The following is a 19235-nucleotide window of genomic DNA, read 5'->3' as shown; positions in this document are numbered from 1 at the left end:
CGAAGACATTACAAGCCACCTCCCTACCAGGCATTTGCCCAGTGTATCCGATGACCAGTCGGTGCTTTCAAAGGGATATTTCTAAATTAGATGGGGAACAGTTCTGTACTTAAGTTTGACCCTCAAACAAGCTGAGTGCAACATGGAAAGTTGTTTTTTCAGTTATGTGATAACACAGGGATCAGGAGGCAGGGTCTCTTCCCATTTAAGGACCCCCCCCTGCTATGGCAGTGCTAACATAATAGGAAGACACTTTAAATTCTTTCAACATAGTGGATCTTAAGCATTGCAGGCTTCTGCTGAGAGAGAGGAGACCAGGCTGTGGGTAGGCCAATTAAGCAGGATAGTACCAGTATAGGTACTATATAGGTCAGTATCCAGAAACAAGCCGATAAGCCAAAAAAAATTGACATCACATTTTGACCAATGTAAAACAGCCAAGAGCTATTTTTTAGGGCCAAATAGATTTTAATGAAACATGCTCGGATCATCACACGCAGAAGTGAGTTTGCTAACTAGTATAATGATGTGGATGGGACACAAATAAATCAAGAATCCCTGTGGAACATCAGCTACACCTACATCCATGAGACATGTCCTTCTCGTTATCAGAAATTGTTCATGACCTCACTGCACACTGTAATTCTACTGGATTTTGTAATTACTATTGTGTAATTGACTGAAGATGGAAGACAAATCCTTGAAGGTGACAATCATTTCCTTTGGTCATCTTTGAGTAAGGCTGCTATTTACCTAAAACATTTCCAAAATTGACAAAAGTAAGTCAGAGATGTCCCACATTGAGGGTAACCTTTGGGGCCACGCCATAAGGTTAAAAAAAAACTTATATGGCCAATGATTAACCAAGGAAGAAATTGCTGATGACCTGGGAATCTCCTATGGATCATGTGAGCTGATTTTGACCAAAAGAACTTTGCATGTGTCAAATGTGTGTAACATCTGTTTCACAATTCTTAACTCATGATCAAAAGTTTGATGACATTCCAACCATTCACAATAACATGATCACGGGTCACTGTGGAAAATATCCAGCATTGATTCAAAAAGCTGCATGAACATTGGGTAAAGTGGATATTGTCTGGTGGAGATTACTTTGAGGATAATGATGCATTACATTATGATACATTATTCTTTGAAGTCTTCAAATTGTTGGTCCATCTTCACATACGAAAGGAGATCCATGCGGATGATAACCAATAAGTCTGTATAACCCAACTGCGGAGACAATGGCATGCTGACAGGAAGTACAATATTTTAAAACATGATCCTAGTGGAAGGTAGGAATTTGATGAGTTAATGCACAGAGTTCCCTGGGAGACGCTCGCATTAGAACATTTTGTAAGCCCATAAAATTGCTGTTCCAAAGTCCTGTTTAGTAAGAGGTTCAAAAGGACAGCGCTGTTTTCCACATCCAGTTTGTCCTTGTGTAACTTGTTTCGCTGAGCATGAATAGTACCAACGGCGGAAAACCAACACAGACACTGATTTATGAGAGGGAACCGGAACTGCTGAAGTTCCAATGATGCGCCATACATTGCCCGATACATTTGGGGAGAACTGGCCATCTGGGACATGGGGCAAATGCACGGTGGGCCGCTGCATGACATGGGGTGCTGCAGTATATGGCCACAGGCTGGATATACCCGGCTGCATGCTGTATTATACAGCCGTCGGCCGCACTTATGTCTCTAGGTGGCCACCGGCCTTAATGTTCCAGGGCCAACAGGTTATTAACTTAATGTCAACATTAGTGATTGTTCTCTTACATCTCTTTATTTTGAGCCCTTGGAAACCTAAAGCTACCCTCAAATATCACATACATATATATATATATTTATAATGTTTTCCTGAAGATTTGTTTTTATGTTTATGCGTAAAAGGCCAGATTTTCCTCTGGCCCAATGCAGCGGGGTGCTAAGTATCAGCCATTTTAGACAGGATCTGGCATCTGCGCCACACATTTTATGAATTGAATTTTATTTATTTATTCTTGAATTTTATTTATTCTGGAACCAGTGGTCTGTTTACATTCATGCACTAATGCACTTTGGGTGCTTGGACTTAATGTAAGTTCTTTTGCTGGTCAGATTAATTTTTATTTTATTTATTTATATTATAGACACTTTTACACCAATGTATATTTATATTTATTAAAGACACTATATTCACTTCAGGTGTTTTTTCCCATATATATTTCTGCGCCCCATAACTTTTGTGTTTATCTGTATCTTTTACACTTTAAGGAAGAGTGTTATTTATGTGGATAGCTGCATTTTTATCTGGGAAACACATATTTATTTCTCACTTTAAAATTTTCACGTGATTTTAGGTTTTTGGTTTTTTTATTATTTATATATATATCCCTGTCACCCACAAAGTACAAAAAGAACATTTATTTCAAAAGGAGGAGAGATGTTTGGGCAAGAGGCCATTATCTGAAACAAGCGGCCAAGAGGCATGGAGGAAATGTAAGGAAGTTTTATATCACTGGGCGCGTGGTATATCACTGAGCGCGTGGTATATCACTGGGCGCGTGGTATATCACTGGGCGCGTGGTATATCACTGGGCGCGTGGTATATCACTGAGAGCATGGTATATCACTGGGCGTGTGGTATATCACTGAAAGCGTGGTATATCACTGGGGGTGTGGTATATCACTGAGCGCGTGGTATATCACTGGGCGCATGGTATATCACTGAAAGCGTGGTATATCACTGGGGGTGTGGTATATCACTCAGCGCGTGGTATATCTCTGAGACTAGAATGCTTCTTACCTGCAGTCGCAGGTTCTATGTTTCCATGGTAACCTTATGTGCAGTTGATAGATGTATACTGCCAGCATGTATATTGCCTGCGTGTATATGGCCTGCGTGTATATTGCCTGCGTATTTATGGCTCCTAAACACATCTGTTGGTGTCCAGGGTTTTGTGACATTCCTAATAACTGAATTATGAACAAGGTAATGCTAAGCATTGTGAATATTATCAGCCTAAACTACAATACTACATCAGGCAGTATCTCTGAGGGTCATGGGAGTTGTCTAATAAGTTAGCATCACCACATCAGTGTGTAGAACATATAAAGGATGCACGATCGTGATGTTTTGGAAGCTAATCGCATATTTTAGCTGAGGGAACTTTAGGGCCGCAGGAATAATGGCATAATGGCTGAGCGTACTAGGAGTGATGGTATCTGAGACTGTACTAGATGCTAGTATTCCGATTACTGCTCCTTCCACCCGAATCACAGCTTCCTATCCAGTCCCTAACAGCACCGGTCGACTTCCTGCACCCACCGGTAACAGGTGGGTAGTATTATTCTGCCCACCCACCCGTTAAGAAGACTCATCGGGGCATGTGCTATACGATGGCGGATGAATAGGCATGTGTGTGGGCGGGGACCGGCTGTCAGCGGGAGGGAGGCTGAGGTCTGTGCCGGGGACACGGGACATCCATCCGCGGTAAGTTCCGCCATTACTCCCAGTAATTCATTAACCTGCACTGCTGGGTCACGGGGCAGCCACGCCGCTTCCATTACACGGCGCTCCCCTCCCTATCCAACGTATCGATCTCCGGGGCGGTGATGCGCATTCTCTGAGTTAGTCCAGGTGATGGACTATTCCTTCCAAATACCCTCTGTCATCACACCTGCCCCCCACAGGACCCATCACACCTGCCCCCCACTATTACCCTAGTGCCCTGGGCGCCAGGAGTACACGTGCCGCAGCTGGGCTGCTGTTCCCGCGTGTGACATTGGGTGCCTGCCCTTCACTGGCAGCCCGGCTGATGTAACACCGCTGGGGCCTCTCTTCCTGCTGTCTCTAGCGGCTCCGGCCCTCCTCCTTTTACCTCCATTCCCTTTGCCCTGACACAGTCCTTCCTTAATAACGGACAGGCTGTGGTGCTCCGGCCTGGCAGGTGTCATTATCACCCCTGGCTGGAATGTACACCAGGCAGTGTAGGTATTTGAACATACTGTCCAGGAATACAGTCAAAATGATGCATTCTCATAACACAGAAATCTACCTTTTGGTGCCATTATTTGAGCCACCTGGTAATGCTGATTACAACTCCTATGATCCTCAGCCAACCAGGAAGGTAATAGGGGAACTACTAGCATCATCTTTGCCCTGTCTCTTGGATGGCTTAGTGTAATGGGAGTTTACTACAGAAGAAAACATTCTTTAAATATACCCATAACCAAACAGTAATGAAAATATGACTCTATAGTGGTAGAAATAACCTAGTAGTGCTTCATGGCCGACATATAGAATTTTTTTTATATCTTTGTCTAGTATTTTAGGAAAGTTACCACTTATGCCGTTGTCATTGTTACAAATAGTTACAAATATAATTGTCCAGGTAAAATATGATGCTTCATGACACTGATATAGAGCGCCCTCCACTAATAACGGCACCCTTGGTAAATATGAGCAAAGATAAAGAATTTTCTCTATTGTTTAGCCCTTTGATCTTTAAAAAATACACAAAAATACTCAGCACTCATGGATATTAAACAATTGCAAACACAACACAGGTTTATCCAAAAATAAAAAAATTGTGAAATATACGTGTGGCACAATTATTGGCACCCCTATGAATTCATACCGGAAAAATATATTTGGGGTATATTTCCATTGATATTTTACATATTTTTAAAGCTGGGTGGCTAAGGACAGGAAATTGTTTAACCATGACTTCCTGTTTCACAGGGGTATAAATGTTAGGTACTAGATAGGCCAAGTTCTCTTTCATTACAATGGGTAAGACCAAGGAATAGAGCTGTAATGTGCAGCTAAAGGTTGTTGAGCTTCACAAAATGGGAAGTGGATGTAAGAAAATAGCAAAAGCATTGAAAATGCCCATTTCTACCATCAGGGCAATAATTAAGAAGTTCACGTCAGATGGTAATGTTATGAATCAACGTGGAAGAGGACGTGTGTCTATATTATCTCAATGCACTGTGAAGATGATGGTTCAAGTGGCCTAAAGATCTCCAAGGATCACAGCTGGAGAACTGTGTCTTAGGGGCAGAAAGTCTCAAAAATTACAATCCAACATCACCTACATCACCATAAGTTGTTTGGAAGGGTTTCAAGAAAAAAGCCTGTACTCTTATCCAAAAACAAACTCAACTGACTTCAGTTTGCCAGACACTACTGAAACTTTAAAGGGGATCGGGTTCTATGGTCAGATGAAACCAAAATAGAGCTTTTTGACAATAAACATCAGAAGGGGGTTTGGTGCACACAAAGAGGTAGCCATATGGAAAAGTACCTCATGCCCATGTTAAGTATGGTGGCGACTCGAATGTTTTGGGGCTGTTCTCTGCCAGAGGATCTGGACGTTTTCTTAGAAAACATGGCGTCATGGAATACATCAAATATCAACAGATATTAAATGAACACTTGACTGCCTCTGCCAGAAAGCTTAAAATGGGCCGTGGTTGGATCTTCCAGCATGACAATGATCCAAAACACACATCAAAATCCACATAAAAATAATTTACTGACCATAAATTCAAGGTCCTTCCAAGGCCATCCCTGTCCTCCTTAGAAAACCTGTGGTGTGAACTGAAGAAGACCGTCCACCAGCGTCGACCTCGGAATTTGAGGGATCTGGAGAGATTCTGTATGGAGGAATGGTCTCAGATCCATTGCCATGTATTCTCCAACCTCATCAGGCATTATAGGAGAAGACTCAGAGCTGTTATCTGGGCAAAGGGAGGTAGCACAGACTATTGACTAAAAGGGTGCCTTTTTTGGCTAAAACTGTTGTATTAGCAATTGTTTGATATCTATGAGAGCAGAGTATTTTTAAGAGATTAAATTGTTAAACAATAAAGATGATTTTTCGCAGCATTTTTTGTTCATATTTACCAAGGGTGGCAATATTAGTGGAGGGTGTTGTATATCACTACATTCCCAGTATATATTGCCGGCATATAGTCCTTGTATGAGGTCTGTGGAACACGGAGATATCTATTTAATAAAGAGGGAGTTCACGGAGAGATAAACAAACAACTTGGGGTATCACAATATTCTGAAGGGCCTACCCCAGTGAGCTTCTTGTGCCATAAGGGCTGAGTTGGCCCAGTATGGGTAATGTGAAGGATTTCTTAAAGCTTACCTCACCGATTAAACTATGCATTATACAGGGCCAGCTCAGTCGTTAGCAGAGAAGCTCACTGGGGTGGAATTTTATGATGGACAATATCTGGGCCACAAATAATTAGGAAAACATAGAGAGAGGCTTCTTGGGTTCTAATGATTAATGTAAGCACATGTCAGTGACAGTTCCTGGATAAAAAACTAGGCCAAGGTCAGTTCCATGAGGTTATTGAGTTCGTCGGCTTGTAGGAAGGGTGTGCTATAAATGTACAGCCATAAGTAAAGCTGGATTATATTCTCCCATGTGTCTTCACAGCTCACCAGGCTGCATACCTCGCATGGACCTCCATATTTTCACACATATTCCCCCAAGTAACCTTTACATATCGGGTTTGTCTAGATAAATAGCTTCAAATATCACCCGTAGGTAGTTTACTTTGACTTATTAAAGGAATGTGTATGTACCGGCACATTATCGCATACTCACTGCGGGCTATGTTTACAACTCTTAAACTCTTAAAGAGATATTTCAGATATTTGAGAGATGTGAAACATGTTACACGCTTTGGGGATGATGTCTCTCTAAGTATATATATATATATATATATATATATATATATATATATATATATATATAAAGCACTTGTGAGTAAATATATATATATATATTCTCAGTGAATAGACTCAAAAGCATAAAATTACTCCTGGACAAACATGTAGTGAAAAAATAACCTCTGTCTTTGAGGGGTTAACAGATTTTATCCCTATAGCAACCACTGGTTTGCATTCCATTGACTCTGGATACCCTGAGATGTTACAGTATCTGGTTTTGTGTTAAAACATGTTTCTCATTTTAGATTACCACATATGTAACACGTGACTGTGTGTTTAAGAATGATTTAATCACTTGTAACAACTATGGCACCTAGAATTGCTACTACTTCCTTTTTGTGTATTTACCTAGGGGCCTTTTGATAAAACTATCTCTCTGACGATTAAATTCAGACTACAGTACATTTCTAAATCTCAAGATAAAAAGGGTGTAGTTTTTAACTAAGAAATTTACCATTAACCGTTTTAACACTTGATTCACAGATAGAAGGGAAGCACCTTAAACATGGCACCAGATCCGGCCATTCAAGCCACAATTGATCTTCTTGCAGGAGCTGCAGGTATGGCACAGAAAACAAAACACAGTCTTATCTACCCAGTTATCAGCCCAGTCACTGAAGTGCCCAATGGAGTCACGCAACACGTGTTACATGATCCCACAGTAGGGGCAGCAACTCACACACAGAGAGCTGATGTACTGATGATGGAAGAGTAAGAGAGAGTGTGTGTATTTGCATAGTGTTATAGTGGTTGTATGTGTTAATGTATAGTGTTGGAGAGTGTGTATGGTGTCTGTGTGGGCGTGTATTATCACATGGTGTCAGAATATTTGTGTTATGACATTAGAGTGTATGTGTGTTAGTGTATGATGTTAGCACATGTATGAATTACTTTGTGAATTAAGTTGTTAACACTAGTGTGTTACTATATGGTGTTAGAGTATGTGTTAGCATGAGAGTGTGTCAGCATATCATGTTTAAGTGTGTGTAAGTGTATGGTGCTATCATGTGTGAGTGTATGCTGTTAGCATGTGTGTATTGATGTATGGTGTTAGAGTGTATGTTGGTGTATAGTGTTAGTCTCAGGGGTGAGCCTAGTGTTAGCGGTGCCTGTTAGAAGAGAAGAGGAGTTGCGAGGGAGAGAGAATGTGTGTTCTGTACTGCAAATACAGTAAGAGAAGATATTGTGCATCTTGCAAGCTTACAATCTATTAGTATATGGCTTCTAATTGAACGCAGCTGCTACTCACCTGGAAAACTGTTTTTTTTGGCATAATTTTAGTTGGGGTTTTGTAAATATTCATTGTCCAGTAGAGGTAAAATAGTCTCTTCACACAGGCGGAACGGCGTGTGTATTAAGTGGACAGCCCTTTGATACAGTCAAAGTGAAAATGCAGACTTTCCCCAACCTGTACCGGGGGCTCATAGACTGCGCTAAGAAGACATATCATCAGGTTGGCTTCAGCGGCCTTTACAAAGGAACCAGCCCAGCTCTTCTGGCCAATATAGCAGAGAACTCTGTACTGTTCATGAGCTACGGATTCTGCCAAAGAGTCGTCAGGAGCGTCGCTGGCTTAGAGAAGAATGCACCTCTAAGGTGAGTGGCCAACAGCTGACGATGACAATGCATCACCGCTAATGAGTTACTTCGGTACATTAGAGTATTTTATACTTATATAAGAATTCCTTTTATATAGAATGTTTCTTCCTAAGAAAGTACATGTGGGTAATTAAGTGTTTACTGTAGAGAAAGGTGACATAAAGACACCAGGCTAATCAAACAAAAAACAAAGGCAAAAGCCATCTATGTGAGCAGTTACACTTTAAGACAATAAGCAAAGTGTAAATCTACAATGCATGGTTATTGGTTGGGAAGCTGGAAAGTATGAGTCACGTGTGTATATATATAATCTACACACGTGACTCATTATTGTCGTAAAGTGTAACTGCTTACATGTATATATATAGTTAAATGAAGGGGTTCTCGGTGATACGGCATAGTATATCATACCTGTGGATCTGTCATTAGCACAAGCAGAGCAGTCAAAACAAGTAACATCAGTAAACAGAAAAGAGAAATTGGATCTTGATGCATTATTAATAAACAAGCAGAATGCCAACTTTGAGAACTGCCTACCACCTATCATATTTTAATGAAGCCCAACTAAATCTCTAATTGCAAATTGAACAGAAGCCAAGGTGATGAAAAAAGGATCTATCTAAGAAGGAACAGTCTGATTCCAGCTGTGTCACACACTTTCACCACTGACTCATATCTCCCAAGTGTTCCTCTTTCCCTGATCTTCTTTTCTAGGAGCTTACTTTGCTGGACATGAGTCTATCATTGTGTTTTACAGCCTAAAACACTAAACAATATGTGTATAAACTACAAATAGGTATCTATGAGAAACACATTGCTTAAGTAAAATACATTATTCTTCTTGTAGCCAACAATTTGTCGCAACAATGCATAAAAAGGTCTAGGTAAAGCCCCACCTCTAACCACAGCATCTAAAACAAAGACCCATTTAACATTTTGGGAAGGTGTGATGACTTCCAGCATGTGGCCCTTCAGGCTATGCTCAGCGACTCTGTCCATTATCTTTAACCAGCCGATCCTCGTTCACATGCTGGCTGATGTTTGTGGTAGTTGTAGGTCAACAGTGACTGGAGCAATAAATGCTGTATGCCCCTGAGTTATACATTATACTAATACGTTGGCTACTGTAAGACAATAGATTAAATGACTAAATGACACGTCACTTCCTGTTACAAAGCGGCAGAATTAAAATTTGTAAGATTGGGAGATTTAAAAAAATCTTGTTTCTTTCTGTTTGTCTTTATTAGATCAGCTTGGTAATTAGCTTCCATACAGTAGCACAGAACCTTCAAACTGAATGTCACCCTCCAACCGTCCACCTTGTAATGATTCTCCCCATGCTGCGTTTCTCACAATTGATGTAACAGATTTTGTTTTGCCCCATTGAATAAATGTTTGCTTTCCTAATCGTTGGCAGCCTCTGGTTTTATATCTCCACTGGACTTCAACTTCCATGATGCTCAACCAACTTCTCAAAAGTCAACTCTGAGATCATAGGCAGGTGCTACAGTAACAAAACATAATAGTCATGTATTCAATTTAGATTTACAAGTTGTCCAAGGTTGTGTAACTTTGTAGACACTTCCCGCATGCAGTAGGTTCATACTTCCACTAGAGGCAGTGCAGCACAACTTTGTATATAACATTCTTTTGCCTGTTTTTAGTTTGCTGTTGTATTTGTTTGTATCACAGATTCTATTTCCCTTTTTGCAGTGATCTGCAGAGTGCTGCCGCTGGTTCAATAGCTTCAGTTTTCGCTGCCTTGGTACTGTGTCCTACAGAACTGGTGAAGTGCAGACTCCAGGCCATGCACGAGCTGCAGTTATCTGGCAAGATAGTGCAAGGGCAAAAGTAAGACAGAAATGCTAATGTGTGCAAAGAGAATGGATGAGAGTACTTTAGATGAGATCTTAGAGTCCATTCATTCTCTCCTTGCTCTGCAGAGTGTATTTATGTGGCCCGTTTGGCTTAATGGCCAAGTTGGCTGCTTATGAGGCTAGCTGCTGAGAAGAGTGCGCATGAGCAGTAAGGTGTGTTTGATCTAGAAAATAACAGCTGTGTTTTCTTTCTTTCAGCACAGTGTGGTCAGTAATGAAAGGAATTGTCCACAGAAAGGGGCCCCTGGGCTTCTACCAGGGCCTGATAAGTACAATATGCAGAGAAATGCCAGGCTATTTCTTTTTCTTTGGGGGCTATGAACTGAGCAAGACATTTTTTGCATCAGGAGGAAAATCCAAAGAAGATTTAGGTGTGTTCTCATGCCTTGTTTACTGTCGAGAAACTGCAGACACGTGTGCCGTAGCCACATTGTAATCACGTTTGAAAAAAAGATATTAAGCAGTGTATTAGTACATCAGACTGGACCTGCAGCAAGAATTGCCAGATTAGCCATTTTAAACTGATCTGCCATGAATTCAGTTTTAAATGGATGACCTGCGTCCATAGATCTGTTGGGTTTCATAAGCTGTTGATTCAGCTGAATTAAATGACCTTATAATAATAATTAACCAGATATAATATTCTCATTTGGATTGAAAACCTGGTTACATTTCAATTGAAAAACAGTACCAGGAAAGACTGGAAAAAAATCTGAGATGTACCACAAGGTTATTGTTTTATAGAGCGCCATCAAATTCCGTAGCGCTGTACAATGGGTGGACAGAACACAACAAGTAGTATGTAACTTAACAAATTTACTAACGGAGATAACCGGTGAGGAGGGCCCTGCTCAAACAAGCTTACAGTCTAGAGGCACATATAACTATACAGGTATATGCAGGTATACAAAGATGTGTGTGGAGGTGGATGTGAAATGTATACGTGTCCTGGAAACAAAATGGCTGATCGCCCTACATTGTAAGCAAACAGTTTATATGTGAAACGTACATGTGTCCTGGAAGTTTTGGGAGCAGCACCGGTTAGCGGGTATACCTGAGAGATCTCTGGGTAGAATGAAGTGGGGGGGGTGGATAATGTTTGTCTCTGTCCACATTCACCCCGGCTTCTTCGTGCCTCATATAGCTTTACGTTGTTGATGTGGTTATTGTAGCAGGATACTTATCACTGTTTCTCGCTTAGGGCCATTTGCTCTGATGATAAGCGGAGGTGTTGGCGGGATTGCCTTGTGGCTGGCAGTTTTCCCTATTGATTGCGTTAAATCCAGAATCCAGGTCCTTTCTATCACCGGAAAACAAGCTGGCTTCATGGGAACATTTTCAAGCATTGTCAGGAATGAAGGTAATATTAAAAAAATAACTATATATATTTATATATATATATATATATATATATATATACCAGTAGCCAGCAGATGGTGCTATCTGACCATTTATCCTTTTTCACAAATGGCATATTTAGTTGAAGTTCACACCTATTATTGGGCCAATATAGAAAAATATGTAAATATGTACTATTCCAGGACCTCGGAAGTCTCTGTTTAGCCAATAAAAGGTATCAATATCATCTAAACACATGAGATGTGCTCTTAGGCTACTATGACTGTATTACTTTCCCCTAAACAATTTATAAGATGTTATATTTTACTAAATACTACTATATATATATATATATATATATATATATATATATATGCGTATCATATGGGAGTTGTAGTTAAACAATCTGCCATTTGTTCTGAAACATGGATGACAATGCAGACTTTAGTGACATATTTAATTTATTTCAATATTTAATTAATGCAGTTCTACCACATACAACTGAAATACCACAGAGGATTTATTTTCTGATTTAATGTTTTTTTATATTTATTTTTCAGGAATGCTGGCATTGTATTCTGGGTTAAAGCCCACTTTGATTCGTGCATTCCCAGCCAATGGGGTTTTGTTTTTGACCTACGAATACAGCAGGAAATTCATGATGAAGCAAATGGATCTGTGCTGATGTCCATTTCACCGTATCTGCAGGTTTTATACATAATCTCAGGGTTCTGATACCAGACTGCGCACAATGGAAAGGTCCTGATATTCTAGAAACTCAATTCTACACCAGCAGAATTCTAAATACTAGACAGAATGGCTATGGTTTTATACAGAGATACAGAACAGAGCACTTGTGCTAGGGGGTGTAACTAGAAAGGATTGGATCTCGGTATCTAATACTTAGCTGCCCCTCCACAATATATCAGATATGTATATTTACCAGTAGGAGTATATTTACTTCTCAAAGCAATCTAGGGAAATATGGGATAGGAATAGGGCTGCCCTGCATATAAGAAAAGATCAAGGATTGATAAAGGTCTTTACCTTAGAAATTATGGCCAGACAGGATGGGCCGTTTGGTCTTTATCAGCCATAGTCTGTGTTTCTAAATGACACAGGAGTCCCTGCCTTGACAGAAGCCATTAAAGCAGAAGAGGGTTAGCTAGGTGATTTTGGATAGGAATCCTTCTGCTTGCTTTACGTGACTTAGGTTTTATAGGATGTCCAGTAGATAATGAAGCTGGATGCAATGCTGGAGATCATTCCATCATAAGTAATTAAATGTACGGAATACGGATATAACCCTACTGGTCCAAGAGAACATAATGTCTCTAGTCTAAGGTGATACCTTTCATTAAGCCAACACAGAAGATCTAGTGTGACATAAGCTTTCATGACTCCAGAATTCTCTTCTTCAGATGAAAGACCTGCAGAGGCCCCTATAGTCCCGATAGCATATATGCTTTACATATTCTTCTATATTGGCCAATAAAAGGTATCCACCTTTACTGTAGACACTGTTTTCGGTAATATGGCTGTAATATCTTTTTTTCTTAAAGAGATATTAGCTTTAAATAGAAACTCTCAAGTAAATGAAGAGCAGTCTTTACATTGGTTGTAGTGGGAAATATGAGATAAAACCCAAGAGATAAAATGTATCACCAGGATTATTTAATTTTTTTACAAAGCAATCTATTAAGGGTTGTCCTTAAATTATTTGTGATAGATTTATCGTTGGCATTGAATCCAGCCCTTTGTGGTATGTGTGAAATCCACAAGTACATTGTTTGTCCGACTGTATAACATTCGAGCCTTCTAGAAACAATCACAACGCACAAATCTAGAACCAACATTTCTCCCTTATATGAGTAAGGGAACTTATTTTGTTTTATTAGTGCCTATTATACCGTTTTAGTTAGCTTAGTTAATGACTGTCAGTGATTTAACCTGTATATATCATGCAATATGCAAGGTACTACTCACTCACACAAAGGGTTAATTATTGTTTTTAAGATGAATGAAGAGTGGGCGAATTCTATATATGTTTGTTCTATAAGCAAGGATGGCTAACCTGGCCCTGTATAATGCATAATTGAGTGGTTGAGGAAAAAAATGTCACTGATTTAACTATACATTTTACAGGGCCCTTCTCCTGCGTACTCTCCTGTGGACTCTATGAATAGGTTGCTGGGTGTAGTGTGACACGGGTGTGTTAAAGAGACAGCCATTCCCTAATCAGGGAAATGTTCATATGCTTCCAATACATTTCTTCCCTAGCAGCCGGGATGAGGATTAAACCCGGCAGGAACCTGTTGAGCCGTCGGCACACTAGCCTGCTAGGTAGTCTGGCGGTCCGATAGCAGTGAGAGGGAGAAGCTTATCAGCTTTGTAGAGCGTCATGGAAGCACTTATTGGGGGCCGTTGCCTTCATATTTACTGTTAATGTGACTGTTTAGGATTGTACTGAGTACTGCAGTCTAAAATGCATAGTTGTGTAAAACAATATTTTTATACGTTTATGGAATATCTGTTACTTTTTGCGTTATGTGATGGAAATACCTCTTGAGCATAAGGCGCTGTCCCACTATGCTCCTGTATGCATTGTATCTTGACACTGTATGGATCCACATGCGTGGAACAGATCTATTCCGTGCTGTTTAACATGGAGAGATCATGTCATTCAAATGTGATCAGAGTAATACATAGGGCTAACGGATTCAGGGAACAATCAGTATGTAATTAATGCGGAGACTTGGGTAGAAAACTCCGCTTTCTTGTGGATATACTAAGAAACACTAAATAAATCTGTCTTAGAGAGAAAAAGACACAGAATAGACCACTCCATGTGATCACTTTCAGAACACTCATGTGTTCCAACACTCCACAATCCCAATGAAGTCACTCCATTTATCCACACCTCAAATAGTGGGTTGCATTGCGTCCCAGACAGCACTGCCAGTGTTCATGTTGGAAAGAATGTCATACCATAGTATGAAACCTTAAATAATTTACTTGGTGTTCGTGTCCTGAAGAAAGAAAGTTCCCCAATGAAATGACAGCCTTTGCAATTTTGCTGTCAGTTGGAGTCGTGGGCCTGTTGACCCACTGAGCTAAGAAATTGATGGAGGTCAAAGCTTTTGGAGCATACACTTTAATCACAATGGTGTAATAGTTTTAGAGCTATAAGGGATATTTGTTACCTCATTATGCAAAACAACATATCTTAATGGTAGGGTATGTCTTTTTGCTCGTGATACAAAGGTCAGCAACAGCATAAATATAAGTAAATTAGAAGAATGCGCAAGAGTGTGGCAGCTGCAGTTCAATGTTGATAAATGTAACATAATGCACTTGGGGCATTAAAATCCCAAGGCAGAATTCAGCACTGACAACAGGAGAGAGGGACTCCATACCCCGTCTCCAGAAGGATATTGCTATTGTGTAGAGAATTTAGAGGAGAACTGCCAAAATGGCAAAAGGTTTGCAGGATAAAAAATATCAAGACTAAGGGAACCCCACACGTATAGCTTGGAAGAAAGAAGAGAGGGGTGGGACGTGATATAAACATTGAAATACTTTTTAAAAAAGTACAGGAGAGTTTATTTCAAACACACTAGGACAATAGTTCAGAATGTAAAACTACAGTGTTAGAGGGTTAATGTAATGTAAGGACGTTGTTGAGAGGGTGGTAGATAGACCAAAGTATATTTGCTGTCACATAGTAGAAATCATTATTGTATTGGAGGGATGTTCAAGTTCTGTCAATATGGAAACCTCTCAATAAAATTTGCCATGTGACAAAGTTATTTTGGAAAATATGTGATTTATTTGTTTGCCTTTGTACCATTATATCACGTGATGTGATGCATGTTTTGTCATAACAATGACCGTTCATGTAATGCATATGTGACGTCATGCACTCCTCCAAAACACCCCATCCCAACGAGTACAAGAAGTTTTGGCAAAGTGTGTAACCGACTGAAGCATTAGGGCTCTTTTAGAAAATCCTTCTTCGTGCTCTTTGCTGTTTGTATTAGGTACCCAGATTTTCTCATTCAGTTATCATATCCTGTACTATTACTCCATATCCAGATTACTGGCACAAAGTTTCTACTCCATTCCATTCCTATAAAGCGCTTTTTAATGTAGAATCCCATTGACTCAATGAGGGGTCCTGGACATGCACCTTGTGCCGTTATGTTGGTCACTAGGACAAAAATCAGATGCCATACCAAGAGTTCATTGTAGCTCAGAACCAGTAATTGGCATTGTTCTGTCTAACACATGAGTTTGACACATGTGCCATCACTATGATAATGACTACACCCTGTGCCATGTTTGTTGTATTATCAGTCTAAATATTAGTAAACTTAATCTACCGGGACCATGATAACAAGTCATTTTAACATTTTCTTTTGGTATTCTTTATTTTTCATAATGGCATAAGGATTAGCATACATTAAAACATACAAAACAATCTGAACGGTACAATTAATAGCACTTTTTAATATAATGAATTGGAATATAACACTAATGGGAGATCATTTCTTCTTGTGACTGGCTCATCTGAAATAACAGCAGCCAAACAGTTGATAGACAACGACTCTTACTTACGAAACGTTCAGAGCTATGTTACACAATAAGGTCTGATACAATGTGTTTTGAAATCCTTGTGACTGTTCTTGAGTTGCTACTGGCAAGGGTTTGGTGACTAGAATGAAAGATCTCTTAGAGCATTACTCCATGTTTTAAATGTTTTGTCATTAACCACATGTTTCATATGTAAATAAAAAAGTTGATTGCCATGACCCATTTCTTATTTAGCAAAATATATGAAATAGTTTCAAGGAACTGCTTCCTGATGATTGCCCAGTGCTTGGCGCTCTTCACTAGAATTCCTCTAGTTTAATAATGATAAATTTGATTCCAGACTGTCATCATGAAGGCAATATGAGGAAATTCTGGTGCAAGGTGTTAAGAGACATTAAGAGTTCGGAGAAACCAAGGAGAAGAAGCAGAAGCTAGAATATGGATTGAAGCAGGGGAACCAGAGTTTGTTGGGAAAATTGAGGGTTTACTAGAGCGGTTGCATAGATGCAAATGAAAAGATATGGCATTTGTAACTAGCAATGCAATTTTGCTTCGAAAAATGACCTGTACCAAGGGTGAGCACCTTCAGGGTTTGTAATGAGACATTTGCCTCATCGGTAACCTCTACAAGCTGTGTCACAGACTTGGAGTTCTTATACCGCCAATTTGCCTCCACTTGCTTACAGCCATGCCAGTGGCCGACACACTATAGTAATGATGTAGTTCAGTACTAAAATAGCAAGAAATTACCTTAAAATACCACGAGAATTATGCTGGTGGGTCACAGTCCTGACGATCTTATAGGACCATATGACCAAAAGAGGTCCACATTATTTGCACAGGACTTAACCAAGGATTGTGGTCCTCTTCAACAAGAAAATATGGCATGTGATTCTTATGAGCAAATTATAAACATTAAATAATTCCACTAAATAAAAAGGATAACCACATGACTTAAAGAAGGTGAAGCTCTTGACAAATTAGGACCACAGCCCAGGCAATTGTGAAATAACTCGGCTGTCTCAGGGTTCTGATGACACATAAAATAAACCAAGGAGTGGAAACCAAGGAGTTCTCTGGAATGAAATATATATCGATTTCCCATAACTTATTGACCCTGTGAAAAATATGCAGAGTAGAAACTTAGGACCATCGAGTAGGTTTAGGAGCCACCAAAATTCTAGAGGAGGAATGCTATTTTCTCCCATCTAATAATGTCCATGATGTTTGCTCTTGGAAAATGTGGCCACTGGTGATTTTTTTTATAACACGCAGTGCCCAGTGTAGCTAAATAAAGATTGTATACCTAACAAACTTGGAAACTTTGATGAATGATTGTAGGTTAATGTTAGTCTAGAAATACCCGACGAATCTGGTTATTAACGAACATAGGTGCGGCACGTGGAATTAAATACAGGCTTTCCGCAGTACAAGAACAACCTGTCCTCTTTTTATGAGCAAGAAGCAGCTACAACACTCACCGTAACATCCAGTTTGAGATTACTATAGTACGTCATTTACAAACTGGATTCTTCCAGCCCATCAGCAACTGAGCTGCATCTATGGGTTAGAGCTGGCAGTGTTTGACCCGTACCTTTTGCTTCTTTATTTCTATTACATCATGGCTCCTGTTTACTACATCACATGGAAAAATAAATCCATCAGGGACAATCAGTCTGGTAGTTTAACGGCTGTGTCTGTAACTCCCATCATGCCCAATGTAAAAGAACGTGTAGTTTGGAGCCGATGTAGTACCTTATATTACATACAAGGCAAATTTAATTCAAATTAAAAATGAAACAGGAAGCCTTAATCAAGATTTCCAGCTCTCACGTGCTAGCCTCAAAGTAAAAATAAATATCAAGGATGAAGAACAGCCTTCAGCGTGATTCTGAACGTTGTCCAATAATTTTTTTATGTAAATAAGCAAAAATATACTATATTTCTAGAAAAAAAAAATTGTGATCTAGGCATTTTGGGGAAAAAAATATATAAAAAGGATGTGTTTATCACAAAAAATTTAGAAAATGCATACTTTATTTTAATTACATTTTTAATATTTCCAAGAAATCACAGTTTTGAGCAGTTTTGACCAAATCTTTTTTTTAAGATTATTTGTAAACCATTGAATAAACATATATAGCGGGGGGGGGGCGTACATAACTTCTTTTGGTGTTTCTGAAATAGTTTGAAGGAAATATACATAATTATTTTCACAGAAAACAAAGGGTATAGTTCACAGATGAGTGGATCTTAATTACAATAAAATGTTGTATTTGAAGGTTTAGTACTACACATTTTTTCCTTGCGCTCCTCCATGAGATCTGTTATGTTGTTGTTTAGTTTTTTCAGCTTTATTCTAGTGTTTGCCTTTGAAAACCGGTTCCCGTCCGATTTAAGGCAAGTGAATCACCGTCCCCTGTTTGTTGAAGATGCACTATAATAAATGACCCGCATGCTCAGGAAAAACATGTTTAAGGGATCCTCAACAAATCCGGAATAAGGCACATGTTAGATTTAAGCAAAAGTGTATATAATATCAATACATTAATAAAGTTTATAAACATTTTACATATCACAAACATCTTAATTTGCAAAAAAAAATTGGGTAATCTAATAAATACTGAGTGACATTTTCAAACTAAATACACTATATATGATATACTCAGTCTACTTCCCCCATTTTCTCATTTTAATGCACACCGGAGTCCATTTTGAATTCAACTGCATACATACCAGTGCCTACACTTGAGTATGCTTTATGTTTTCAGGTAGCCTCATTTCCTAACTTCAATAGCTAACGAAAAGAAAAAATGGACTCCAATATGCATTTATTATGAAAACAGAAGCGATGTGTTCCTTTAAGTGAGAATGTCCACAAGGGCAAGAGCTGCGATTGTTTATATCTTTGAAAGGGTACTTTCCAACTTGAATGGGATAAAGTAAAACACATAAAGGAGCACCGTAAAAATTGACCATTTTTGTAATTGTGCCCTTTGCTTGAGCACACAGTACGAAATATCTATATCTTATAAAATAATTCCAATGGAGCCTCAACTCCAGAGTTCAGTTTGCATAAGAAGA

General features: G+C 39.3%; 1 protein-coding gene across 1 annotated transcript; it reads left to right on the top strand.

Moving 5' to 3' along the window:
- Positions 1-7232: 7232 nt before the first annotated feature.
- On the top strand, positions 7233-12967 carry LOC128475293 (mitochondrial ornithine transporter 1-like). Its single transcript, XM_053457765.1, has 6 exons — positions 7233-7304; positions 8082-8340; positions 10057-10194; positions 10419-10591; positions 11422-11580; positions 12119-12967. Exons 1-6 carry the CDS (start codon positions 7250-7252, stop codon positions 12241-12243), a joined length of 909 nt encoding a protein of 302 aa, XP_053313740.1. The 5' UTR covers positions 7233-7249; the 3' UTR covers positions 12244-12967.
- Positions 12968-19235: the final 6268 nt, after the last annotated feature.

The sequence above is a fragment of the Spea bombifrons genome, chromosome 2 (genome assembly GCF_027358695.1).
Source record: "Spea bombifrons isolate aSpeBom1 chromosome 2, aSpeBom1.2.pri, whole genome shotgun sequence".
In the NCBI taxonomy this organism is placed as follows: Eukaryota; Metazoa; Chordata; class Amphibia; order Anura; family Pelobatidae; genus Spea; species Spea bombifrons.
The sequence above is the reverse complement of the archived record's forward strand: the minus strand, read 5'-3'. Positions and strand labels throughout refer to the sequence as shown.